This window comes from Pteropus medius, unplaced genomic scaffold (genome assembly GCF_902729225.1).
Source record: "Pteropus medius unplaced genomic scaffold, Ma_sr-lr_union100, whole genome shotgun sequence".
Classification (NCBI taxonomy): domain Eukaryota; kingdom Metazoa; phylum Chordata; class Mammalia; order Chiroptera; family Pteropodidae; genus Pteropus; species Pteropus medius.
In genome coordinates this window covers 3857700-3885318 of record NW_024353909.1, presented here as the reverse complement: position 1 = coordinate 3885318, position 27619 = coordinate 3857700, and the positions used below count along the sequence as shown (strand labels likewise).

Sequence of the window (27619 nt, the reverse complement as noted above, 5' to 3'; positions counted from 1 at the left end):
GATCATGAAGTAGGAGCTAAAAGGAGCAAGCCTTCCCATGGGATAGGATTAGACCAGCTCATAAAGTCTTCATCTGGTTTGGGTTGAGAGTTGCGCATTGTTGGTCTGCCAACTCTGACACAATCTGGAAGTTTGTATATGTACATGCATTTCTTCTTGAGCCTTCTTAAGATTCCAAAAATTCCCTGACCCCTGAAAGAGTTACAAACAGAACAGTCTGGTCTAAAATTCCTTCCCCACACTGAAATTTGCTGAATGGTGGCATAAGCAATCCACCACAATGACTTCGTTAATGGAAAGAACTGACCATATATCCAGGCCATTTGGTTTGTGCTTTTCTATTTTATTAATTATAAAGGCAAGTTTTCCCACCAAAACCCAGCAGTCAGTGGTAGAAAAATAACAAAGGAAAAATCCCTAAACCATACAATAAAAACCTAGGAGTACAGGCTCGGTGTGAGTGTTGGGGGGAGGGGAACGGGATAGATGACCTGCAACGGAGGACAAGGCGGAGATGTGGGAGGCGTTGGAGGCTGTCCGGCACCCAAGGTCAGTCTCTCAGCACACTGGCCTTCTCCGGGTCTTCATCAGCAGGACCATGGCACGTGACTTTCAATACAAGAGCTGGTAAACCGTGGCACTGTTCTTGGAACCCGTGACCAGATACTGGTTGTCAGAGGACACATCGCAACACAGGATTTCTGTGGCCTCTTCTACCTAGAGGAAAAGAGAAGCCAAAAAAGGGACTGCATGCAGGGACCAGAGGGGATGGTTCCATTTAGGGCTCTTCATTTCAAAGCTTGGTTTGGGGACAGGTCTCAGGGCTTAAGGTGGAGCTCCTGAGTTTACAGGACCTTGAGTCCTCACTCCCTCTGATCTAGTAAATGGCCCCGGATGCCATCTCAGAGTTCCTTTCCAGCACTATCTCTGGGACTGGACCAACTGGCATCTGGGGTTACGGCTCTGAGTGCCTGGGTTTTCATGTCCCTCCTTCCAGTACCTTAAACAACCTTTGTAGAGAAGGTGCAGCTAAGCAGTGGATCGACTCATCCAGTGTGGTCACAAAATAGCTCCCTGTGAAGGAAAGACAGATGGAAGGGCCAGATACTGCATTGTAGTCCCAGCTTTGTTCCCAACTGGACTAGGGAAAAAGGGTTCTCTGCCTCGGTTTCCTCAACTATAAGAATCACTAGACACAACCTGAACCATTCCCTCATCTGCCCTCATCCTCCAGCCACACACAGGACCATGGTATCCTGAACAGAAGGACAATCGGCTGGGGCTACATGCCTCTTCCGTCTGCATCTTCAGGCTGTTGTTCTGTCAAGGGAGTTCCCATTTCAGAGAGAGCCAGAAAAGGACAAGGGGTGAGCAGAGAGAGAAGACAGGAAAGGTGGCCAGGGCATCAGAGGGAGAAACACAGGTGGGGGTAAGGGAAGGCCGATGCAGAGGCAAGAGCAGTAGGAAAGTGGACACCTGGACCTCCACTTGGCCAGTGTTGGGGCTGGAGAAGGAGGAATTAAGAGTCTGAAATAAGGTTGGACCCAGATTCTCTGGGTGAGTAGACACCCTATAGTGTGACAGGACACTCCAAGGTGTCACCTGGCTTCTCACTCACCACAGGAGGCGAACTTGAGGTTGTGGTGGTGGATGTACTTGTGTATGACGGCCTTAAACTTCTCCTTCCGGTGGGTGTGGAGGATTATGACATCACTCGTTCTCAAGCCCACTAACATCCACTCTTCACTGGGGTCATGGGTGATGCTGAGGATCTGTTGGAAAGGAGGTTTGGAGTCAGCACTTAAAGATGCCAACACATCCTTCGACCCCGTTCCTGCGGGTGCCTGCAGCTCCTAGCCACGGCAGACTACACGCAGCCCGGTGGTGGCCGACCAGGCACCTCATGGTGTAGATTGTGTTGCTGCAGCTTCTGGTAGCTTCTCAGGTCCCAGGAATATAGGCTGGTGTCTTCACCTCCGGTCCAGAACTTATTGCCCGCAATGTCTACACATCGGGACCCATATTCGGGGACTTCATGCTTCCTGGTGGGAAAACAACTCAAGGCTCAGGCCCTGGTTGGACCCCTAGAAGGCCCTGGAAGGCCCCCAGTTATATTCTCCATACTGGCTCACCTAGTCCTGCCACACAGAGGGGAAAGGGAGGTCCAAAAAGGGACATGTGCCTTCCCAAAGCCCTTACCATCAGCCCTCCCCCCGCCCCTGGGTCACACCTGATCAAGATTTGGTTCTGCAAATCCCAAATCTCAACGAATCCTTTGAAACAAGCCAGGCAGATCTGGGCATTGGAGGAGATGGCCAGGGAGTAGCACATGGGGCCGGTTGAGGCCAGCTGTGCCCTGATGCGGGGTGTGGGTGCCAGGTCCCATAGAGTCAGAGTACGGGACAGACCCCCCGTGATCAGGCTCTGCTCGTCAGGAAACAGCTTGCAGGTGAGGACACAGTTCTGATGGTCCTGTAAAAACGGTTTACATTCTCATATCGCTTCCTCGAAGCACAGGCTCCGAGTCTTCTGACAGTCACGTCTGGGTTCCCCAAGGCCTTCTAGAATGCCCTTCACCTGGAAGTTCAGCTGGGCCTGAGGGGCCTTGTTCCAGGCATGTAGAGCACTCTCGTCCCACACCTTGATGTAGCCGTGACCACATGTGTACACGTGGTGAGTTGAGCTGCTGATGGCAACAGCATAGACTTTCTTGCCGTGGCGGAGTTTGCCAACCTTCCAGGACTCACGTGGGGTCCTCTGCCTCACCACTACTTCATCTGCAACAGGAGGCTGGGGACAGGAGACGGTGGGTAGCCATAAACGGGTTATAGCCCCGGCCTACCATCATCCATGGGGGACAGGCTGCCCCTGTCCTCTGGCTGTGTTCCTAACCATTCATCCAGCAGCTCCTCTATGACCCCCACGCAGAACTGTGTCATCTGGGCTCCCCAGACCATTGACATCCTTCCGCACTAGCCCAGGCGGTGCCCGGGTTTCCCTCCTTGATAAACACGGCCATGTTTTGAGACAATCCTGAGCGCCAGAGCAGAGCCTGGCTCAGAGTCCTTTAGGAAATAGCTCTGTGAGCTGAAGGCCATGCATATTGCTGGCAGCAGAAGCAGGGAGCCATAGGACACACACTATCCATGGGAAAGACAATTAGAGTATGGACACATGGCACCCCATTGCCTTCTTCCTAATAGCTTCTTATTTGGTGGGGTTCATGGGGAAGGGAAAGATTCCAAATTTAAAAACAAGAAGACACTTACAATTGCTCCGAGGAATGAACAGACTTCTTCACTGGGAGGAGGCGAAGGACAAGGCTGGCCTGCAGGGAAATATCAATCCCACCCGCTCACAGAGAGGGCATCCGGCAGCAACAGCACCGCAGCACTTGGGGAGAAGGCTGCTCTCTTGATACCAGGGCCTCATTCCTAGTCCCCCATCTGAGGCCCAGCCTTGGGCTACCATATTCCCTGCCCACACCGTCCTGACTGGAACTTACCGAACTCGGATCCTGGTAGGCCGCTATGACAAATGGAGAGGAGAGAGGAAGAGGACAGTATGAAATGGAGAGCTCCGTGTCAGGATCCCCTCTCCCCAGGTCAGTCTCATCCCCCCGCCCTCCCAGTCTTGTTCAAGCGAGACCTACCTGGAGCTGAACTCTGCTGCTTCTCCTGGTTCTGCCTCAGACAGCCAACTGGTCTGGGACTCAGATCTGTCCAGGGTCTGGAGGGCCCACTGCTGCGGGCTCAGAGGGCTCATAGCTGGATAAACCGGGCCACGCTGCAGGGCACCTGGGGGCCGCTGGGGCGTGCCATAGAATCCGTTCAGATGGGACTGCGCTTGAAGCTCATGCTGGGAGGAAATGCCAGGGCTTTCGAACTCACTCCTCCCGTCGTCTGGTTCATCATAAATTCTGAGAATACTGAACGAGGCCTCTTCCTTCTCTCTACTCATGTTTTTAAATCGACGAAGTACCTGAGCCACCTGGTTCTAGGGTTTGAGAAATGGGCCAAACAGACCCCACGTTCCCAATTCGTCCTGATCCCCTGGAGCAAAACAAGACAACAGATATAGATATGCAGATGTGCTGTTTGGGGTCTCCTTAGGATACCTCTCATGGTGAGAGGATTCAAAAGGTTGGCTGCTCACTAACTTTTTCATCCTAAGTGTTGGCAGCAATCGTGAAAACTTTTACACAGACTTCTTGAGATGTGAACACCGGGCATTATGGTTTTCCTTCTGAACACGCAGACTGCATTTCTGGTCCTATAAAATCCAACTCACCCTTTAATCTGGCGGTATATTTGTCAAATCCTCATCCCCATTGTAAATAAAATATATGGCAACAGGAAGCTACACTCACATCACAGGGCCTCTCTCCCCCTGGAGGGGACAGCATGGAAAAGCTCAGAAGAGGTCATGCCAACAAGCTGTGGCATGGAACATCCAAAATGTTCCATTTGGATGGAGTAAGGTCACAGAGTGATGGAGAGGTTGGTTGGTGGTGCTAGCAATCTTTCCTACCCTATGGGAGATCGCTGAGAACTGAATGGAATCACATGTGTAGATTACTCAGAATGAGTTAAGGCGAGTGGCAAACACACAGTAAATGGCACAGAGTGTATTTATTTGTGGACTGTGCCAGGGACCAGAGCTTAGAGAATTTGAGACGGACCAAGTGCCTTCGTTCAGGCAGCCCCCAGAAGGCCCTGGGGAGACCCAGTGTGCCACTAACAGGGCACATCAGAAGCCTCAGGGACAAAACAGCAGTGGGGCTGGGGAGGACACCTCCCAGTTGGAACCGATGCCTTGTTGGCTAGGCTCAAATGCGGGCTCTCAGACACCCCCTCTCCCCAAATGCTCCAGCACACACCTTGGAGAACCCAGGCTGCCTGACTTTGGGAAGACACAGTGGGCAATTGTATCTCAGCCTCCATCACTCTTGATGGCGCTGTTGCTATGTGTTTGGCCTTCAACCAAGCGCTTTACATAGCTGACCCCATTTTGTCCTCACAACTGTATGGGTCACATTTTACAGAGTTTTAAAACTGGGTAAGAAAATAGCTAGAAAGCACACAGAAGAGGTTCAAATGCTGCCCTGTCTGGCTCTAAACAGTCTCCTTTCCTGCCTCCCCAATGGAGGAAGGCAGGCAATATCCACCATAATTACAAAGCAGTTATCCTCTGACCTAGCACTTCCACTTTAAGGAATTTATCCTAAAGATGCACTTGGATGTATGCAAAAAAATAAAAAATAAAAAATACATGTACAAGCTGAAGCACTACTGCATCGTTTGTGATAGCAGATGGCTGGACAAACCTAATGGCCATAGGAGGGGACTGGTGAAATAAGTTATAGTATACACAACGTGGAATATTACACAACTGTTAAAAATAACAAGGACACTAAATCATGGATGTGGAAAATTCCAAGGTGTTAATGGGGGGGAGGAGTGGATTCAGAACAATGTGTACAATATGAAGCTTTTGTATAAAAGAATGGAAATGAGAACTTTTCTTTGCATATGTTTGTATGCACATAAGAAATTAGGAAGAGTGCTTGCCTTTGGGGATGGAAATTGGCACACTGGAAAGAATGGGAGAAAGACTTGTCACTGTACAATGTGGGACAGTTTTTGCATGTTTGTGACTACTTTAACCTAAATTAAAAATTGTTGGAACTTGAGCTTTTTTTCTCAACCAAGTCCTTTCATTCTCATCTTCCCCTAAATGATAATTTGGGGTCCTCATGATTCTTAGTTACTTGTTTAGCTAATTTAACAAATTTTCCCTAACAGGCATTGGACTCCTTTAACTGAGACACAAAGGCTGTCTGGGCCCTGGTGAGGGTGATAGCACAGAGCACCCACATTCTCAGCCCCGTGTGATGAGGGCGGGCCAGCTGCCCAGGCCCCCAATTGGGTAAAGCTTTAAGGCAGTAAGGCCATTTAACTAGGATTTCATCCTAAGAATAAGACAAGGCTTCCTAAAAAGAGCAGAAGGAAGAGTCAATAGCACCAATCCCTCCTTTGCTCTATCCCCAGAGCTACTAATACCAGACCCCTCCCCTTACCAGACAACTCTTTTTCCCCCGGACTTCGGACTTTGACATAAAATGCTAGAGCTGGGGTCCACCCTACTAGCAAGATAAGAACTCACCAATCTCCATGACACGAAACTCACCTCTGAAGGCAGAAGGTCAAACCCTGGACATGAAAAGCCAGCAGAGCTGAGACCCAGCTAATGATGGGAATGGCCCTCCCCTACCTCTGGACCCTCCCTTCCACACCCAGGCACTGTCCCACTCCTGCAGTGCTGCTGTTTTTAAACTTCAGCAGAATTGCTAATCAGGCCCTGGGTCAGAACCTGGGTCAGGTGTCTGAGCCCTGAATGGCTTGTTTACTGGGCCTGGCTACAACTACAGCCAATGAAGAGCTTCTGCTGGGCTAGCATTTCTGATTAAGATTAACCGTTTGTCCTTGGATGAGGGGAAAGACAGGGATCTCTGCCAGGTCAATTCATGGAAAGAGGCAAAACGGAGTGAGAGATTTTAGAGGGACAAGTCTTTGAATCGGGTTGGGGCTGTCCCACAAGAGCCATCATTTGCACAATGAGGGAGGGTTAAGCTGGACTGTACACAAGAACCATTTCAAATTTTCATCCCTAGGTGAATTCCTTTTGCTTGGGAAGGCTGGCTTTGGGCTGACACCAATATGGATGATTATGGGAGGGAGAAGGGGTCACTTTTCCTTTTCTCCTCCCTTTTCTGGCTTGAGCAGGCCTGACTCTGTGATCTCTGACCTCTCTTCACCGGTGTCTCTGAAAGTGAAGAACAGGAAAGCCTTTCTTTTCTGCGGCTGTTTCATCCGGTGGTTCTTAAATTTGGGCACTCATCAGAACTTCCTGGAAGGCTTGTAAAAACAGAGTGCTGGGCCAACCTCTAGAGATTCTGATTCTAGGGTAGAGCCCAAGACTGTATTTCTAACAAGGACCTATGTGATGCTGATGCCGCTACTGCTGGTCTGGGGATCCCATTTGAGAAGTACTGCCTTACCCCTCTGTCTGGTGGTCCCCTTCTGGCAGGAGGGGAAGGGATGGTGAAGCCAGATCCTCTCCTGCTCTGCTCCTCCCACCCCTATTCACCTCCTGCCACAGGCCCAGCCCTCCACCAAATGGCCTCTTCTGTTCTAGTGTCTTTCTCATTCATTGGCCTCGGGCAGTTTAGCTGGTGGTTTTCTTACCTTTGCTTCCCTAGGAGAAGAGCCAGCAAGCTGTAGGTGCCCTTGCCCAGACCCTGGCCAGCTCTAGCCAAAGTTGGTGGGGTGGGAGAACCCCAGTACTTGGTGGGCTAACACTAAGGCCAGAGTTTGCTTCACAGCCCGACCTCAAATAGCATCAGCCTACGGATCTTTATTTGGAGGCTAGAGCGTCCTCTGGTGGGCAATTGGAGAGAAGCCCAGTTCTTACCACCTGTAAGGTGTTTGCGCTCATAGTCCTGTACACTTGATGGCTGTGCTCATGGTACTGCTCCCCCATCCCCAACCCACCCAGCACTAGAGCCCCCTGGGAATTCACTTGAACTCGTGTGGTTGATGAAAATATATTAACCATATAAACACAGGCGCAAAATACTTATCTTACTGATTCACTGACATCCACTCAACCGAACTTATTTACGAGCAAGATCCTCCCTAGTCCCAAAAGCTGCCCCCAGTGAGCTTGCGGCCCAGGGGAGAACCGGTAAACCAGCAGAAACAAGTAGAGGGGTGGGGCAGAGAGTGGGAAAGATTAGACGGATGTGAGAGCAGAGAGCTGGGGGAGGACACGGAGCAGGCAATGCTGACCAAGGAGACTAGGAAGGCCAACAAAGGCGGGGTGAGCTCAGTGTGAAGAAAAGGAGTCCTCCGGGTAGAAGGGACACTGCATAGCGTGAGCAGGCCCCTCCTCACTGTTCACCTGGTCCCTGTGCATCCTCTCTTTTCCTCCCTTCCTGTCAAGAGAAACTCCAACAACCATTCCTTACCATGTGCCCTTCCCAGGGGAGCATGGTGGCGGGTCCCATCTCCTCCATCTTGTATTGTTCTTATCCGCCTCACACCCGCGGCCCTGCTATGGAACGCTTGGATTCTGAATCCTGCATTCCGACTTCTGTCCTGGACCCACCTCCCACCTCCCAAGGGACCTTTAAGCAAAGCTCCCTGCTCTTCACTCGTGGGGCAGTGCTGGCAACTGGCCCGTCCTCACTGTCCTCCACAGCAGTCCGACTTTTGAGAGTTTACAATATGCATCTCTGAGTAAGATTTTATTAGCGGTTAAAAAGATTATGCTTCTTTTAAGAAGAGTTCGCAATGCGCTGGACTTACCGCTCTGAGAATCCTTCCAACTCTGGACTGCAGGGTGCGGAGTCCCGCCCCGGCACAGCTCCGTGTGGTGAGGGGCCCCTGCAGGCTTCCCGGGTCTTTCCTCACCTTCGCCCTCAGCAGATCTACAAGAGACTTCCACCAAACGCTCAGTCCGGGCTGCCCCAGGACTCTGATCAAGGGGTACTCCTTCGCATGAGAGCAGGGAGTGGCGCCCCCCGGGGGCAGCCGGATCAGTGTTTTCCTCCTGCCCCTGCAGGGGAGCAAGCCGGGGTGGCCCCTGCCCTGCAGTAAGCGAACTGGCCACCAGAGGCAGCAGCAGGCCGAGGCTGGCTGCCAATGACTCCTAATGGCTTCTCCCCGCCCAAGTGCAGGTCTCAGAGTCCCGGACTCGCAGGCCCGACGTCCCTGTTCTTCCTCACACGGAGGCCAAAACAGTCCCAGAGCAAGAAGGCGCGCGCCCAAGGCCGGCGGAGGAGTGAAGGGTGGCCGCGGAAGGCCGCCCCGCGCTCCCCACACCGCGCGCCGGCAGCGCAGGGCGGGTGGGATCCCGAGCCTCGCGGCCACCCGCGCTGGGAGCACGTGGGCTCCGGTCTGTCCGGCCAGAGCCCGACAGCAGACACGCGGAAGAACGCCTTACCGTGGCGGGCTGAAGGGAAGCGGCGGGCAGCGGCGCCGCGCCGCCGTGCAGCGGAGGAGGGCTTCCTGGAGGCTGGGCTCGGGCTGAGCGTGGGTGGGATCTCGGTGGCCCTGAGGGGGTGGGGGCCACCCTTCAGGATCACAGGAGCCAACGGGGAGGGAAGAAGCGGGGCGGCAGCCTGCGCGCGGCACTGCTAGCGAGCAGTGTGAGGGGAAGCTGGAGCAGGAGGAAGGCTCGGGCCGCGGGCAGCCGGAGAGCAGGCGGAGAACCCAGAACTCCACAGAGTGGGCTTGGCCCCGGGACTTGAGCCCGGGGAGTCCTGGGAGCTGTGAGGTTTGCTGAGACCACGTGGTCTGTGGTGCATATGGCGCCTGAGAGCTGGGGAAGGGGCCGAGAAGGCCGAGGTTCGCCCATCTTAAGATTCTCCAGCACTTGGCCTGTGGAAGTGGCCTGCCTTCTACAACGTTCAATTGAATTGAATGAACTGTGTAAGGGGAAGGGCGTTCTCAGTTCCTTGTTAGAAGCTAGACAAATGGTGTTGAGGTCTGGGGCGAATGGGGACTTCAGGGGCTGAGCCCAGAAGCCTCTTCTCAGAACTTCGGGCCCCATCGCAAGGAGAAGAGGGCCGCCAGCCCAGGGGGAACTGTGCTGCACTTCTTTTCCCCACCCCATAAGATGACATTGAGCCCTGCCTCCACCCCCCATAAACCTTCCCAGACCCGCCCTGCTTTGGCCCTCTCACCAGGATCTGATCTGCGGGGTGCCCTGGGGCACCCATGTTTTCCTGTAAGCCTCGATTTCTCCTCCTAACCTGGACAAGGCCGGACCAGATGTCCTCTGAGGGCCCTTCCAGTGTGACAAGGTAGGGTGGAGGTGTTCTATGCTGTAGGGACAGAACACACTGACTCAGAATGAGGGAGAAACACTTGATTTCATCTAGCTCTTCCTGGTCCATGGCTTCAGTTTAGAAATTAAGTGCTTTTGTGAGGGGATTGGGGTTTCCAGTACTACGGCTCCTTTTTGTCCCCATAGGCCTCCACTGGACCCAGGGAGCTGAGTGATGGGGCCACAGGACTTCATAGGGCTTTGCAGGCGTCTGCCTTCTCCTCGTGTACTTGGGATTTTGACAGAAGGACCTGTCCTTGAGAATGACAAACCTACAGAGAAAGAGAAATCCCTCATGAACCATCCAGGAGGAAAGGACCTTGAGTCCTGGGACAAACCTCCCCACCCCCACCCTGAGCTGACCAGGAGCCTGAGACTCAGAAAGGCCAAGGTCACACAAAACATTGGTGGCAGATCTGGGACATCAGGTTCTCTCCTCAGTGACGATTAATCCTTCTAGAGCCCTGTCCTAGGTCTTAACACAGCAGAAACTGCCAGACCATGCTGGGTACCAGAACTGCAGGACTTCCTGTCCTCATCACCCCTGATTGCCACATCCAGAAAACAGCTAAAGGCTGTTCATGAATCAGGAGGGTTGGAGTGAGCTGTGGCCTTCTGACCTCTTCTCTGACTTGGTTAAGTGACATCAGCTACAGATTTACTGCATAACCAGGGAGAGTGCCATCTACCTTTGGACCTCACTTTCTCTAAGTAAATGGTCCTGGACCCCATGGCCTGGGACATTTTGAGGTCTCAGTGCATAGTCTGGAGCTTTCCAGAAGAGCAGGGCCAGAAGGTCAGAGGGAAGAAGGGCCTTGCTCTCTCTTCTGTTCTAGGGCTCCAGGGCCTGCCTCCATACATGCTTGACTCCCAGAAGCCTGGGGATGAGGGAGAGAAGGACTTATACAGTGGCATCTCGGGGACATTCTGCTGAAATCCTAGACCACGTCATTGGGTTTCTGACAGGAATGGTTCCTTTGAATTACTCAAGATGGCAATGCCAGCCAACATTGATAACTCAAGCTACAGAGAACACAGGGGAAGGTATGTCTGGGGTGGGGAGGTGGCCTCTGTCTCTATGTGTCTATGTGTATAGGAGTCTGTGTATGTCTATAGGATGGTCTGTGTGTACCTGTTGTGTCTGTGGGAGAGAAGTTTGGGGGCTTCCTGTGTGTGTGTGTGTCTGCTTTAATTTTCATTCCTTGGAGTACTACCAAAACTGAACATCTTACTTTTACTTTTTTTTTTTTTTAGTATCTTTTAAACATTTTTTTAAAGCTGCATGCTAGTGTCATTAGCTGGGTATTGTTAGACCTTTTATCTTTCTCTTAATGGTAAGACTTCTTTGCATATTAGATATTACACTTTCATATCACAAATTTTACAAAGGTATTTCCACTTTTTGTGCTTTATCTTTTAAGCTTACTTGGGATTACTTAAAACAAAACCATAAATACTTAATTTTGAAAAGTAGATTTATCAGTATCTTTCCTTATGGTTGGTTTCTAGCTTTTATCTTATGCTTATAGATAGGTTTTCTCTATTTCATGAAAATAGTAAAAAAGAAAACATTTTACTTTTAAAGGAAATCTTTATTGTTTTTCTTCTCTACAAAAATGATGCATGCTTGTTGCCAAAAATGGAAGGGAAATAAATTAAGTTAGATAGAGTGAATATCTTCAGTTGTTTTCCTACCCAAGAACGAGTTTCCTCTTCCTCCCCACTTATTTTTCTTTTGTGGCCCTCAGTGGACATTTATAATTTTTCCATATAGATCCTGCATAATAATTAAGTTTATTCCTAGAAAATCTACTTTTCTTAATGGTGTTGGGAATGGGATATTTTCTTTCATTATATTTTCAAATTGGCTGTTGACGTCAAACTTCATTTTTGAATGTTACTTTTTAATTGGTCATCATTCCTGATTTAAAATTGAATAAAATGAAAATCATTTGTTCCCATGTGAAGACTCTGCCATATTCATTTTTCTGAGTTTTCCATCAGGGTGAATCTGATTTTGTTCAGCATTAACCTTGAGCTTTCTACATCCTTCTCAGGATTTTCCTTCACTATGGACACTCTGATGCTGACTGAGTTGGAAGCTAAATCTGAAGGCTTTCCCGCACACATTACACACATATGGTTTCTTCCACGTATGGACAGTCTGATGTATAATACAGTCAGAACTATAGCTGAAGCCTTTGCCACACTCCCCACATCTGAAAGGTTTATCCCCAGTGTGGCTTCTCTGATGCCGAATTAAGTGGGCATTAACATGGAAGGCTTTTCCACACTCCTTACACTGAAAGGGTTTCTCTCCTGTATGAATTCTCTGATGTACAATATAGTCAGAACTACAGCCAAATGCTTTTTCACATTCCATACATTTGAAAGGTTTCTCCCCGGTGTGTATTCGCTGATGCCTAGTTAGTTTGGCATTGATACTGAAGGCTTTCCCACATTCCTTACATTGATAAGGCTTTTCTCCAGTATGGATTCGGTGATGATCGAGTAGGTTTCTTTTAGAAGTAAAGCATTTTGCACACTCATTACATTCAAAGGGTTTCTCCCCAGTGTGAATCCTCCGATGCTGCATTAGTTTTGCATTGACATTGAAGGCCTTTCCACACTCATTACACTCATAGGGCTTCTCCCCAGTATGGATTCTCAGATGCTGCCGAAGCTGGGAGTTACATCTGAAGGCTTTCCCACATTCGTTACACACATAGGGCTTCTCACCCGTGTGGATTCTCTGGTGTTGGATTAACTTCCCTTTGACACTAAAGGCTTTTCCACATTCAGTACATGCGTAAGGTTTCTCTCCGGTATGGATTCTCTGATGCTGAATGAGTTTTGTATTACTACTGAAGGCTTTCCCACACTCATTACATTGATAAGGCTTCTCTCCAGTGTGGATGCTCTGATGCTGCCTGAGCTGGGAGCTGCACCTGAAGCCTTTCCCACAATCATTACATTCATAAGGTTTCTCTCCAGTGTGAATCCTCTGGTGTTGAATTAATTTTGCATTAACATTGAAAGCTTTCCCACAGTCATTACACTCATAAGGTTTCTCCCCAGTGTGAACTCTCTGATGTGTGATATATGCAGAACTGCAGCTGAAGCCATTTCCACACTCCTTGCACTGATAGGGCTTCTCTCCTGTATGGATTTTTTGATGCCTGCTTAGACTCCCATTAACACTGAAAGCTTTCCCACACACCTTACACTGATAGGGTTTTTCCCCACTGTGTATTGTCTGATGTGTGATGTAATGGGAACTGTAGCTGAAGCTTTTCCCACACTCCACACATTTGAAGGGTTTCTCTCCACTATGAAGTCTTTGATGCCAGATTAATTTTGCATTAACACTAAAGGCTTTACCACATTCCTTACACTGATAGGGCTTCTCCCCATGGTAGCTATCTTGATGTTGATTAAGTTGAGTATTACACCTAAACGTTTCCACTAATTCTTCACATTCAGGTCTTTCCCTGGAATTACTTATTTCATGATGAATAAGTTTTGTGTCAAAGCTCAAGGCTTTCTTCAATCCTGTATACTCAGGAGGCTGCTCTCCAGTGGAGATGATGGTATGATACTGATTCCAATCTGGACTCTGACTGAAGAAACACTCCTCTATGGTGCTTGTGTTGTCTTTCACTGTTCCATCAATGACACTGTTTTCTTTCTTCATACTTCCTACTGAGTGGACTTCCCACTGTTCTTTTTCTAGAACACAGGCTTCTGAAAAGTCTGTTTCCTGGGAAAAGTCACCATGAAGTACAAATGATGAATTGTGTTTTTCCTCATATGTTTCCTTTGTCGTATTATTCTCAGTCTGGATATCAATATCTACTATAAGAAATAAAACATAAAATGTCATGTAATAACTATGTTAGGAAAAAAAAGAGAAAACTATTAGAAAGAATAAGGGATCACAGTAATCAAAGGGCTCTTTAAAATCACCAGACTAGGTCAAAAAATCTAAGGTTCATCCATAAGTGGAATTATATGTAGCTGGTAAGAAAATAAATCCATATATGCCAACAAGAAAAGATGCTCAAGATACACTGTTACATGGAAAAACAAGTTGAGAAATGATATGTACAATAGATTCTATTTGTGTAAAGGAAAATAAATAAGGGCTGACATATACATTTGTATATGCCTAGAAAACCTCTGGAAGAATGCACAAGAGAAAGCAAACTAGCACAGTAAGTTGGTAGATTTCTTCCCCGCACTTTATATACCTTCAGACTGTTTTGAGCATGTGCCAATGTTATAAGTTTTAAAGTAATGATTTTAAGAGATTGCCAGTCTCTACACCAATAACCAATAACATGAAGGCTAAAGGTGACAGCAGTGGAACAAAATTCTAGGTCTTATCCACCAAATGAGCATTCTTTCCATCACCATACTTTACTACACTCTGAGTTTTTTTCTCAGTTATCCTTATGTTGCTAAGTCCCTTGCTAATAAAAATGGAAATTGCTTAAGAAGGAAAAGGTACAGGATCCAACAACATGTGGCAACACTGGGGATGGCAAGTGTTAGCAGCACCAGGAAGCAAAAAGGAAAGAATTTTGTTTCCTTCCTTAAAACTTAAACCCTAGGCTTTCCAAAATTTCTCCTCTCATCTTTTTCTCTACTTCAGAAAGGCTTTGTTTAGGCTCATTTGATCCCTTTGATCCAATCTCTTCCCACCTCTTCTAGAACACTGCTGCATTCTCCTTGCCTTTCCTTTTACCTCTTCCCTCAATCCTAAAATTGGTCATCCCCTAAAATTCTTTCTATAAATGGATTAAACTTTTATAATCCCTATAGTCCCAATAGAGCTACTGATCTCTGCATTTGTTCCCAAATTTTCAAAATTGGGCCCAAAATGCTACCTTTATTTTGATCTTTCATCTCTTTTCAACCAGATGTAAATAGCCTCCTACCCCAGTACCTCATTATGATCACCCCCAAAAAACCCAAATGACCTGGTTTTCCCTAGCAAGCATTTTCTAAATACTGATATTTTTTCTAAATATTGATCTTTTCCTGATTATAAAAATAATATCCATCTATAGTATCAGAAACTTACACAAAAGAAAATTCAATTATGTGAAATACAATCACCTAACAATAACTACTGCTGATCTGAAGTATCTCTTCCCCAATCATTTTCCTTCCAATCATTTTTTCTCAAAACATTTTAAGAAATGAACTTTTTCTTCCTTCACATTAACAATGATTTTCCAATATCTTTAAATATCCTGTAAGAATATATTTTAAAATTGCTAAATAATGCTCTATCCTACAGAGGTACCTTAATTTTTCACATTTTATTGAGAAATAATTGACATACATCACTGTATAAGTTTAAGGTGTACAGTATGATGGTTTGATTTACGTATATATAGGTTCAACTAACATCCACCTTCTCGTCTGGATACAATATTAAAAAAGGAAAAAAGGAAAAAAAATTCCCTTGTGATGAAAACTCTCAAGATTTATTCTCTTAATAACTTTACTATATATTGTACAGCAATGTTAGGTATAGTTATCATGTACATTTCACCCCCTAATACTTATTTATCTTATAACTGGAAGTTTGTACCTTTTGAGAGGTACCTTAATTTAACCATTCTATGTCAATAATTCACATTGCCAGTATTATAAAACATTATGACAAACTTTTGTGCACATGTATTGTCTATTTTCTCTGATTACTTTATTAGGATATAGCCGTAAAAGGGACTTTCCCAGTTATCAAGTACAAGCTTTTAAAAGGCTTTTGCTATGTACTGCTGAAGTACTTTCTAGAAAGACTAATGATTCACATTCACCTCTTGTTTTGCTGTACTCTTGCCAATACTTCCTATAATTTAATTGTTTTCAATATGATAGGTGAAACATCTCATTATTTTAATTTTTATTTCACTGGTTTCTACTGAGGGTGAACATTTTTAACAATGATTAAAATACATAATTCTTATGTGGATCAACAACTTACATTCTTTGCTAATTTTTTTACACTAGCTACCTTCCATTTACCAAATTCTGTGGTGTGGCAGATGTTATTGGTAACTTAACCAATATACATTTTTCCTTTCTTCCTTACTAGCGCATTCTCCATTTTTTAATGAGGTAGCTATAAAAACTACAGCTAAAAACTCTCTTGCAGTGGAGATGGCTATTTGATACAGTGCTGTCACCTCCAAAAAAACAAAAATAATAAAAACTATATCACTGAGCACATTCTATAAACCAGGCACGTGATATATGTTATCTCATTTAATTTGTTAGCTCATTTAATCCTTAACCCGTAAGACTAGTAATATTATCTAGTTTTATTATTAATATTCCATTATCAGGGATGAAAACATCGACTCTTGGAGAACTAAATAACTGACCTGCTCAAAGTCACACAACTAGGAAGTAGCAGAGTCGGCAATGGACCTTAGAAAGTCTGCTTCAAAAACTGTAACTCTGGGCCTCATGGGAAATGGGAAGTCATCTGGCAGCTACTCTGCTCGAGCCAATTTTAACCACCAGGCTATTTTGCCTTTCTGTGTAAAAAGAATGTTAATTATGTATCCTCTGCATTAAATGGACAATGCTTAGAAAAACAGCAATAACCCCCGAAAATTACTTAATTCAATCATTCTTTTCTGCAAAAGGTAGAATTCCAAAGTTAGGATTTTAAAAAGTTAGAATGAGGCATTTCAAAAATGATGTTCTTGAAATTAGAAATAGACTGTGAAAATAGAAAAGTCTCTACTGTACCTATTTCTACAAATCATCAAAATTTATTTCACTCTGTACAGCTGGTCAAGAAATGTGGTATGCTTATATGTTGCTAAAGTCGACTTTATTTCTACAGAATTAAACTTTCCATCCTAATGGGCAATATGTGCCTCCCTTACCAGTCCGGAGGTCTGGGGGGCCTGTGCCTGTTCCAGCAGCCAGTGGAGATGGGCCCTCCAGCTCACTTCTTTCCTCCAGTTGTGAGATCACAGCAGGTTTGAGAAGTGGAAATCCTGTTTTGGGTAAAAAGAAATAGGAGAGAAGGATGAATAACCTCCCACAGGTGAGTTCCTAAGCCTATTCTCAGATTGTCTCAGCAATGAAGAAGAAAGGTAAGAACCCAACAGTGTCCGTGCATAAGGACGAGGAAGGGGGTACTTGAAAGGAGACCTCATGCAGAGCAAACAGAGATTCTGCCCAAAGGGATACCATTTTTTGATGCTGGCCTGAGATAGTCAGAGAACACTAACACCCTTGGAAAGACCTAAGATGCAGAAAGGGTGAGGAGGGGAAAGGAAGTTACTTTTTCCACACTGTGTCCAAAATACAGCCGGCCTCTACAAGGTGGATCAAGAGTACACACTAGCCCCAACGAAGTCTTATATTGGCCCAAAAAAGACGTGGGGTTTGCCCTTCCCAGACCTCTGGGTCTCAGGGATTAAGAATCTCATCCCCTGGTGTTCCCACTCAGTAAAGGATTACCGGAGACCCCACCTACAGAGGAAAGGAAAAGGAACCCAGGAAACCCCAACCAGCAGAGTCTGGGTCTCAGGGTGCAGGCCTTACCCAGTGAGGCCACATTCCCATAATTCTCCAGCATCACATCCCTGTACAGGGCCCTCTGTGCAGGGGACAGGCCATCCCATTCCGTCGGGGTGAAGTACACGGCCACGTCCTCGAAGGTCACCGACTTCTGAAACAACAGGTTCCTGCTGCCCTAGGGCCAATTCCATGGCTCAGGCCCTAAGTGAGGGGCAGAGGGCAGTATAAGGGCTTGGGGAGGGAGCGTGTGAAGAGCACAAAATTAACAACGAGGGGAAAGAGTTGAGAAAAACACCTGGAAAGTAAACCAAGGAATATGTGACTTCTCTCACAGCAAAGAAAACTCATGCCATTTTTTTACATGTATAAAAGATAACATCAGTTGAGATGAAAGAAAAAAAAAATGACCATAACCAAGTTCCCCTAAAGCAACTCCATTCTTTCAGTTACGCCGCCCGTCACCAGTGGACACAGCTCAAGACCAACTCACCAGCATTCCCCTGACCACCAGCATTCTCATTTCATCCCCTGGAGGACTTGGCTTTTCCATCCTGCTCCGTGTGCCTAAATTCAGTCCTGAGCTGCTCCTCGCACCCTGCCCTCAGCTGCAAACCTCAAGCCACCCTCAAAGGACAGCTATGGCCTCCATCTCATCCAGACCCATCTGCAGCCTGATTCCTGTCACTGACTCACCTGTAAAAGGCTGTGCAGCCTCTGCTCCAGCATCACCAGCAAAGGAAGCTCAGTGCTGCCCAGATCAGCTTGGGGACTCGGGGGTCAGGGGGTATAGTTAACAGTTGATTCTGCTTCCAGCTGGGTCTTGCTGAAAACCCAACGCTTTTTTGTTACTCTTTCCTATTCGAGCCTCATCCTTTACAACCTCATCCAAGAACTCACTGTTTCTCCAAGGTTTGGACAAGGGAGCTCAGCTTCCCTGTTAGCTAGCTACGTGGCCACCCTTTTGGCTGCTCTTTGCATCACTAAGCCATGCAGTCAGCAGAGACTTGCCACTCAGGGCTGATGCTGCACGCTGCTCTCAGGCCTGATGCTGCACGCTGCTCTCAGGCCCAACTCCCCCTGCCGGGCAGCTGCAAACTCTGCTGCTCTGTCCACCCACCTCAGCCTTCTCTAACCACCTTGAGGTTGCACCAGCAAGAATTTGCCCTCAATGCCTCTCTGCCAGGATCTGTCTTGCTTGACGCCTCTGTCCTTCACTCAGCAACGACTGTAGTCCATCCTCTGGGTGTTCTATGAATCTCTCGCCAAGTAATTTATCTACACAAAATTAAATGCCTTCACTGCCTGCTACTGCTACCCTTTATCCCAGTAAGTTGGTGCCTCCTCTTGAATTTGAACCTCAGCTGGTGTCACCTACCACCACTGTGCAGGAAACCTCAGCTAGAACCCTGGGGATTCGTTCTTGAGTCCTCCCTCTCCCTTACCCCAAAATCCTTACTCTGACTCTAGGTCTTAAAATTTTTCTTAAGCATTACTTGAACTGGATTCCCCCGTTTTTAACAACTACTTTCCTTGATGAAGCCTACATCACCTGCACCAGAGAGTTCTTCTGATCTCCTTACTTTTGAATATCCCCTGAAAATCATTCTCTATACAGCTGTCACAAATCTGACCATGCTAATTTCACTGGTTCTATACATGTCATAAGGCTGGGCAGTTAAGAATCACATAATGACTGTGTGACCTTGAGCAAGTCACTCTATTCCCCTTTGCCTTCATGTTTTTTGTCATGGAATGAGCACGGCACAGCATCTATCTCAGAAGGCAGTTGTCAGGACTGAGCAATCCATGCAAAGTGCTTGGCATAGTGCCTGCAGCATAGGACGCCTCAAATAATGTCACTGGAGGTACTGTGACAATGATTATTCCCAACCTGTAGTCCATGGAGGTCCACGGATGAGCTTCCAGGGGTCTATGAAGTCCCTGAAACTGTATGAAAATTTTGGTTTGCATGTTTATTTTTCTGGGGGAAAGGGTCCAGAGCTCTTATCAGAGACTTTAACTTTGAGCCACTGCACCCCGAGCCCTGAAAGCCTCTCGGGGACACATGAGGCATCCTGCCCCACAGGACCTTCAGTCTTTTCTCCTCCCTTAAGCCCACTCCTCTCATCTTCCCCTTCCCCACGAATGAGAGGCAGAGCCATCCTTTATGTTGATCTGGTTCCTCTTCACCTACACCCCGGTCCCTGGAATCCCAGTTCTCTTCTGCCTTCCATCCACATCCACGCACAGAGCACCCTACATGGGCTGCTTCCACGTCTATTCCCCCGAGCCCTCTGCTGGAGGAGCTCCTACGCCAGAGGAGCAAAGAATCTCAGTGCGCTACAGACCACGGTCTGGCCTTTGGACACGCTCTCCTGCCGCTTCTGTCCCTTCACATCACCCTCTTCCCACAAGTTCCAGTCTGGCACACAGAAACATGGAGGCACTCTCCAGCTATCATCGCAAGGCTCACCAGCTTCCCTTCTCAGTTTCTTCAATTTGAAACTACCAGAGGAAGAGCTGAAGGACTCACAGCTCACCTGGGGCCAGGCTGTCAAGAGCATGGCTGCCATCACCTGGTCTCTCTCTCAGAGAAGGGCTGGAGCTGAGGAAAAACACAGAGACAAGTGTGAAGCAAGACACTCCTACCAGGAACAATACAGCCCCTCACAGAAGATCTAAGATGCAGGTAGCCTATGACCAGATAGGGAGTGCAAGCAGGGGTTACTGTAGGAAAAAGAGGGTGATCTGCTCACTAGTTCAGTGCCAGGACTCCTCCCAGTCACGACACTGATGCTCACTACCAGGAACTCTAGGATTTTACAATTCTGACACACATCATACACACACGAGTGAACATAAAATGTACACAGAGCATAAATAATAATAAAACAAAGACTCAGTGATTCAGCTCAAGAGGCAGAACATTACCAAGATCTTTGAAGTATTTCTTTCTCTAACCCAGTACCATCCTCGACTACAATGCAAGAGAAGACAGGCTGGAGAAGCTGCAGCCCCAGCACCGAGGCCTCAGAGTCAGTGAGCTCAGGGAAGTAGCAATTGGAGAAGGGGATAGTTGCTCCCCAATAGCCTGCCTGTTCCCTCACACAGCTGAGTGTCCTCAAGAGTCCTAATGTCTCTATAGAGACCTTGGGAGGTCAGCCTTCCGCATGGCTCAGACTTACCTCGAGGAACCTGGGCTGCAAATGAGGTACTAGGCTGCCTCCTCCAACTTTCCAACCTCCTGAGAGCAAAGAAGCTAAGGCCTCAGCTTCCTGAGGGGATCACTTCGGCATGTAGGGCCCCGTGGCCCAGCGCCTCTTGTTCACATTCAAAAACACACCGACTGGTTGTTTTCTGATTTTCATTGCTCCTAAAGTCAGTCTTAAAAATTTACTTTCTTAAACTTCATCTATGTCTTCCAGGATTTCAACTTTAGTGCAGCTGTAGAAAATACTCTTCGTTTCCTCCGTATCTAGAGCTACTTTGCTTTTCCCACTTCTTCTTTTGAACATATGTACTCTTTTCCCCTTGGTTAGTGTTATGGACTGTGTTCCCTTCAAATTCATATGCTAAAGCCCTAACCCCCCCATGTGACTATATTTGGAGATAAGACCTATAGAGGTAACAAGGTTAAATGAAGTCATAAGGGTGGGAATAGGGCCAGTGTACTTTAGAAGAAAAGGAAGAGACGCCAGAGCTCTCCATCTCTGCCATGTGAGGACACAGTGATAAGGCAGCTGTCTGCAACTCTAGAAGAGAGCCTTGGCCCAGAACGAAATTGGCCAACACCTCGATCTCGGACTTCCAGTCCCCAGAACTGTGGGAAATAAGTTTCTGTTGTTTAAGCCACCCAGTCTGTGGTATTTTGTTATGACATCCCAAATAGACTATTATAATAAAGTAAGGCTGTTTTATTTTCAAACAACCGGTTTTATTTAGAATAGTTTTTTTTCTATTTGTTTTTAATTCATTAAGTTCTGATTTTAGTTTGTCTCTTTAGCTCTGTGAGAGACATCTTATACACCAACCCTCATCTCACTTAGTCCAGTTCCAGAAGCTTTGATCAGCTTTGCACAGGTGCAACCTCTGCAAGAATCTACACCAGATGCCTGGCTCCTGCTGTAGGGCTTCTCTGGTGTCCTGTGTAGGACACATGCAGACACCTGTGGACACCTGCTGGACCCTGAAGAGCAGGAGAGCTGACGCCTGTGGTGCCACCCTTGACCAACAGGGGACAGAGGTCAATGGAAAAATGTTTTCCCCTGTAATTCCCCAGATGAGATTCCAAGGCTCCTCCAAGATCCTTCAAGATAGAGCACCATGCGGAAGGTGCTTGACTGCAGAAGGGCCAGACTGACAAGCGTCCTGTACTGGCTCCCCTTCCTTCTCTGTCTCACCCCGCTTCTATTTCACTCTGTCCCTGGGACTACATTCCCAAATAAATTACCTGCACACAAACCTTTGTCCTATGTTCTGCTTTTGGAGGAAGCTAGACAATAAAAGGCTTTTTCCTACCTTCTTAAGGTTGCATGATTTATTCATTTATTTTCATACTTTCCTATCTGGCAATTAAACCTAGAAGGCCAGAAATTTTCCTTTAAATACACTATTAGCCACATTCCAGAAGTTTTTTGTTGTTGTTGTTGTTGTTTTTAATAGTTCATGTTTTAATTACTATCTCATAGCTAGTCAGCAACTGTCTTTTGTCTCTGACCAAAGAATTGTTTAGGATAGTGCGTTGTTAATTTCTTCTCTATTTAGAATTTATGGCTTTACTGACTGGTAGTTAAAGAACCTGATCTATTTACTTCCGCTTTCTAGACTTTTGAGGATTTTTTAAGGCTGCAGTATTCATTTAAAATTGTCTATGGATATTTAAAAACTTATTCTATGATGGAAGCACATATAATTCTATTTGAATCTAATATATCAACTCAGCCAATTTTATTACATAGATTTTTCTCTGTAATCCATGATTAATTTTACCTCATTAAGCTGAGATAGCCAGTAAAAAGGAACTCTCACAAAACATTGAGCCCATAGGTTTCATGAGCAAATCTTTTCAAACCTTTTAGAAATGAATAATTCCAATACTATTTAAACTGTAGCAGAGAACAGCAAAATAAGATTCCCAGTCCTTGCGATGATGCCAGTGTTAGATGGAACAAGGGTCTCAAGGTCTGGGCGGTTCTTACTAAATGCTATTCTTGCCTGTTGTTAAGATATAGCACAGTATTTTGCAGATGCAGCTGTAACTGGATGAGCTTGACAAGGGAACCCATCTGGATAAGTTTAGCCAACTGCAAAGAAAAATATCAACATGTAATTGACCAAACTGTATATAAGCAAGGGCTAACCCTCCCTTCCAGGAGACAACGCTTTGGATGTAAATCCCCCGTCTCCTTTACTTGCTGCAGGTAAATGAAACTACCTAACCACCACCACATCTCATTTTTTAATAAAACACCCCGAGCAGCAGACCTCATGCATTCATAACAGCAGCACAATACTGATACAAAAACCACAGGCCAGTCTCATTTATGAACACTGATGGAAAAATCCCAATAAGGAATGGACTCCAGTAGTCCATTCAAGCGACATACCATGACTAAGAGGGATCATCCCATGAATGCAAGTAAAGCTTAATGTTAGGACACAAATTAGTATACTTTTCCACATAAATAAATCAAAGAGAGATAAACATACTCCCTATCTCAACAGATGCCAAAGGTGTTTGTTAAAATTTGACATTCATGCCTAAATTTAAACATTTATACCCTAGAGAAACTCTATGTAGGAGATATGTACAAAGTCAATCATTATCAGCAGTACTTTAACAGCCAAAAACCAGAAACAACTCACATGTTCACTGAGAATATACATAAGCTGTCATACAGTTTATACAACGGAACATTCCAAGCAGCAAAAATGAATGACTCAAAGCTACACGTAACATGGACAAATTTAGGAACATAATATTGAGTGATGCAAGTCCCAGATAACTATAGACATAAAGCTCAAAAACAAACACATTGTTTATAGATACAAGTATATGTGATATTACTTTTAATATTACTATGATTAACACGAAATTCAAGACAGTTGTTACCTGTAGGGGTGGGAAGCTTGGAGCTGAGCTGGGGAGGAACACACAGACAGCTGCAGCCGTCCCACGTTCTCCTTAATGAGGTGGTGTGTTCGTCGGTTCTAATTTTACTGCTATGCGTCTTACCTGCCACGCTAGATGCAGTCTTCTGTGTGTGTGAATGACATTTTAAAAATATGTATTTATCTCTATGATATGGAGTGATTTCCAGAGTATACTGTTAAATAAAAAAAAAGCTAAGTGCAAAAGGTAGTGCGCTACCTTTGTGTAAGAAAACATGGGAATATAAGAAAATATACGTGTATCTGGTCATTTGTTCAAAAACAAACAGAAGGATAAAGCAGAAACTAAGGAGAATGGATGCCTCATGTGTGGGTGGGGAAGTGGGTGAAAGGAACCCAGGAATGTAAACAGGATGGAAGGAAAAGAGGGAAGCGGGGAGTGACACTTCTGAGTGTGCCTTTCACTCTGACTTTCATAATCACAGTGATGTTTCATGTATCCAAGTAAATATATATAAGTACATATAAAATCAACCAGCCAGGATGGGATGGGGGCGATGACCCAATAAGGAACACAAACAACAGCAAATGTTACAATTTAATAACACAACCACACTGAAGTGGTGGGAAAGAAAATAACTATGTAACTGGAAAACAGTATTTTAACATGCTTCTCTCTAAAACTACAAGGCTATAAAGACCTGTAACCAAATGCTGTCCTTTAGTTAGTGATAACGGAAAAAAAAATAAAATGGAATAAACATTAAGAGTCACTTAAAATAGAATCAGGCAGCAATTTAGGAAGTGGGGCCTATGCACATCTTGTGCCTCAGTTCTCAGAGCTGCTATTAGGTTGCTAAGCTGTTGCTAAACTGAGCTCAAAACCAAGCCAGGAACATCCTAGAACTGTTACATGGGCATATATGGACCTTACTTCCTTTCTTAGTAGTTTTCACTTCCCTCCTTTGCATACTGGAATTAACCACTCCATGTTAACTTAACCAGCCATCCCTCAATTGCATACATTATATTTTGTAGTTTTCGTCTTTATAAACCCTGCCTTTCTTTGTTCTCTCCAGAGTTCAATTTGGGTTGTTAACTGAATATGCAGCTCTCTTGGATTCAAATCCTTTAAGATCCCAAATAAACTTGTCTTAGAGCCTCAGATCTTTATTGGTCGACATTAGTAACCTTGCTTTTCACGAAGGTGTGAAATAGCAATCGGAATTACTGTATGTGTATTCTAGAACTGAGTAAATCAGTAATTCTATTGTAGATATCACTCCTGGGTCACTGTCATCCCACAGCCGGAGAGTAGGGCCCAGTTACCTTTTGGAACTGACACCGCTGCAGAAGACAAAGCCGGGCTTCTTTTCCTCTCAGGTGGATGGGAGGGGCTCTGCCTTTTCTGCTCTCCCACTGGTCCGATTCACAACCCTGCGTCAGAAGCCAGGGGTCATACAAGCAAACTATGCTCGGTAAAAGCCCTTGCACAACGTCAACATATCAAAAGACTCGTGAAATCACCTCATTCCACCCTCTGGCTGCTTCGGTTCACCTTTCCATGAGGCTAGTAACATCTTCCCCGAACAAAGTGTTCGGGGCTTCGTGCCTGTGACAGTAACACAGGCTTTGCTTTCCACGGGCCAGACGTATTGGGCCACCAAGTCCAAAGTGGGAGTCGAGGCGGGACCGCCGCCCTGCTCCCTCCACCGGGCGAGGGAATCCCAGCTGCACCCCGGGTGAAGGTGCATCCCTAAGGCGCCCAGAGCCTCGAGGCCAGGGCACCGCCCCGCCTCCCGCAGCCCCACACTCACCTCCGCAGCAACCTGCCCCGCGGCGCGACCGGAAGTGCGTCACGAGGCCCTGGCCGAGCCTTTCTAGAAGCAGCTTCTCTCCCTCTCGGTGGTGCCCTGGCCCCGCCCCCTGCGGCCAAAACCCCAGTGCCCGGCAGCTTCGCGCCCTTTGTGCCTCTCCTAGATCGGTGGCAGCTGTTACTCTAGGTCGGCTGAAGCAGGCGAGAATCAGACGCGCGCGCAGCATTCAACCCGGGAGAGCGCCAGGGACCTGTATTTCAGTAAAGCTGCCGGTGCAGCCAGATTTGGGAGTCTCCGTAGGGGATCGCTAAACAGACGCTGTCAGACCCAAGGCCACCCTTTTATAACAAACATTTCCTAGCGACCGCTTTATTCTCCTGTCTTGAAATTCAGAGATATTAGTCATAAATAATATATACAACCTACATTTAAAAAACTGTTATGTCTCAAGTGTAATAAAGGAGAAATAAGAGGAAAATAACTTGTAATTAAAAACATTTCAATATGTAAATGTTTGGTAATGGCTGCTGCATGAGACCTAATGAAGCGATCACACATTTGCCTTCTTATGTGGGCTGTGCCTGCTTGCCGCAGCCACAATGCTAAGTCACCGGTGTCTCAAAAAACCACAAGGTGAGATCCAAAATTGAGAGCACTTTTTGGTAAAGTTTAAATGAAATACGGTACAATCCTGTCTTGATCATGCAGTAGTTATATTCTTGGAGAATCAGCATATGTTAAAACTGCAAAAGTACATTGCGTTTATCTGAAAAACAAGTTCTAGGTTCAGGTAATTTATAAAGTTTTTGATGTTCAGGAAGACATTAAAGTCTGAAAACTTTTTCAATAGGCAGAACCTTTCCGCGCACTGCAGGACCTGTGTCACTCCTGGCTCCTATCCACCACCACCAAACTCTGTAACGAAAATACTCCCATAAAATTCCAAAATTGGCCCTTGGGGGGAAGGTGAATGGTACTAAAAGCCACTGGATTGGACCACCCTTAAGAGTCCCTCCCAACTCTGACTGTGTTGGCCTTCCTTCTCCAGGACTGATCGCTCCCAGTGCTGCAGCCTGAGGAATCAGACCACTCACCCCTCCAGCCTCCTAGCACTCCCATTCTCCCCTCTCAACTTCAGCTCCACCACTGAACATACTGTTCTCTAAACCTAGAATGCCCTTCCCTTCTCATTCCCACCCCGTCTTGACTGTTATTTGGTCTCAGCTCACGTCAATTCCCTTGGAAAGCAAGACTTCCCTGACCACCCGAAATAAGGCAAGACTAAGACTCCCCATTAGTGCTTATTTAATGGTGATAGTTAAAATGTCTTCTCTGGTCACTCCAGGGAACAGGGACTATATATACGTTGTTCAACATCATTATCCTCAGCTAAAGCACAAGGCCTGGCATAAAGGAAACATGCAATAAACAGCTGTTGCTGACATAGTCCAACAGCTCCAGCCCCAACTCCAGGGTAGAACCCTTTCATTTCTGCGCCACTGGAGGTAGGATATATCTTATGCCTGGGATTACTGACCATTGCCAGAGCCCTTCTCTGCTTTGCCCTGAACCTGATCAGCACTGTTTCCCAAAATGAGCACTTACATGGCTTCTCTCTTAAGACAGGAAAATGGTCTCAGGATTAGGCAGAGATAGTTGGAGATTACATTGCTCTTGGCAGTAAGTGCTGTTTCCACTTCTCCCAAAGCTCAGAAAGCACACTTTTAACTAGGAATGAAGGTTTATCTAAAGAAATAGAAGTTAGGAGAGCAGTGTCATAGAAATGCTGACCCCAAATATTGGATCGTAAACTAGTTCCCTAATTTTACAGGTAAAAAATAAGGCCTCCTAAATAACCATGAAGCTCCTACTCTTTAAAAGAGTGCTTAGATAGGCATGCACCAAGTTTCAAAAGCTCTAGAAAGTGCCTGCAGAAACAGAGACCCCTCATTGTCTGTCCACCTCCATTCTTCTCTTCTTATACGGTAACAGAATCTCTAGCAAGCCAGATAGTCCAGAAAAAATAACATGCTTCCAGGTCCCTTTTAAAGCAAAGTGTGGCTATGTGACCAACTTCTGGCAAATAGGCTATAAGAAAAAGTGATGCCACGCCCTTAAAGAGAAGGGACATGCCCTCCCTGGCCCAGTACTCCATCAACTACATGGAATACTAACAAGGGGGTGAGCATCTTGGACCATGTGGATGATGATGTGGCCCCTGGGAATGGCAGAGCAGCTAGTAGTCA

The 27619-nt window shown here is 46.2% G+C and overlaps 3 protein-coding genes across 7 annotated transcripts in view; all 3 read right to left on the bottom strand.

Moving 5' to 3' along the window:
• Positions 1 to 437: 437 nt before the first annotated feature.
• TLE7 (TLE family member 7) lies at positions 438 to 9961 on the bottom strand. Its single transcript, XM_039851843.1, has 12 exons — positions 9818 to 9961; positions 9007 to 9116; positions 8475 to 8619; positions 3653 to 3858; positions 3506 to 3528; positions 3270 to 3328; positions 2578 to 2790; positions 2231 to 2472; positions 1901 to 2042; positions 1619 to 1772; positions 1001 to 1074; positions 438 to 717 (listed from the first exon to the last, which is right to left on the bottom strand). The coding sequence occupies exons 1-12, from the start codon at positions 9959 to 9961 to the stop codon at positions 613 to 615; spliced, it is 1617 nt and encodes a 538-aa protein (XP_039707777.1). The 3' UTR covers positions 438 to 612.
• A 1501-nt stretch (positions 9962 to 11462) lies between these two features.
• ZNF23 (zinc finger protein 23) lies at positions 11463 to 24988 on the bottom strand. 5 transcript variants are annotated; one of them, XM_039852063.1, is made up of 6 exons: positions 24886 to 24988; positions 22644 to 22748; positions 19986 to 20050; positions 17470 to 17596; positions 16803 to 16916; positions 11463 to 13746 (listed from the first exon to the last, which is right to left on the bottom strand). In XM_039852063.1, the coding sequence occupies exons 3-6, from the start codon at positions 20016 to 20018 to the stop codon at positions 11945 to 11947; spliced, it is 2076 nt and encodes a 691-aa protein (XP_039707997.1). In that variant the 5' UTR covers positions 20019 to 20050; positions 22644 to 22748; positions 24886 to 24988; the 3' UTR covers positions 11463 to 11944. The 5 variants fall into 5 exon arrangements, with proteins under 5 accessions (XP_039707997.1, XP_039707998.1, XP_039707996.1 ...); XM_039852064.1 differs by having other exon boundaries at positions 22660 to 22748; XM_039852062.1 differs by lacking the exon at positions 22644 to 22748 and having other exon boundaries at positions 24886 to 24963.
• The window catches only part of ZNF19 (zinc finger protein 19), a 29921-nt gene continuing 13764 nt past the window's right edge, over positions 11463 to 27619 (bottom strand). The window contains exons 7-12 of the mRNA XM_039852067.1: positions 26979 to 27119; positions 24886 to 24993; positions 19986 to 20050; positions 17470 to 17646; positions 16803 to 16916; positions 11463 to 13746 (exon numbers count right to left, since the gene is read on the bottom strand). The gene's annotated coding sequence lies outside the window, so the exon portion shown is untranslated. The remainder of the gene's footprint in view (positions 13747 to 16802; positions 16917 to 17469; positions 17647 to 19985; positions 20051 to 24885; positions 24994 to 26978; positions 27120 to 27619) is intronic.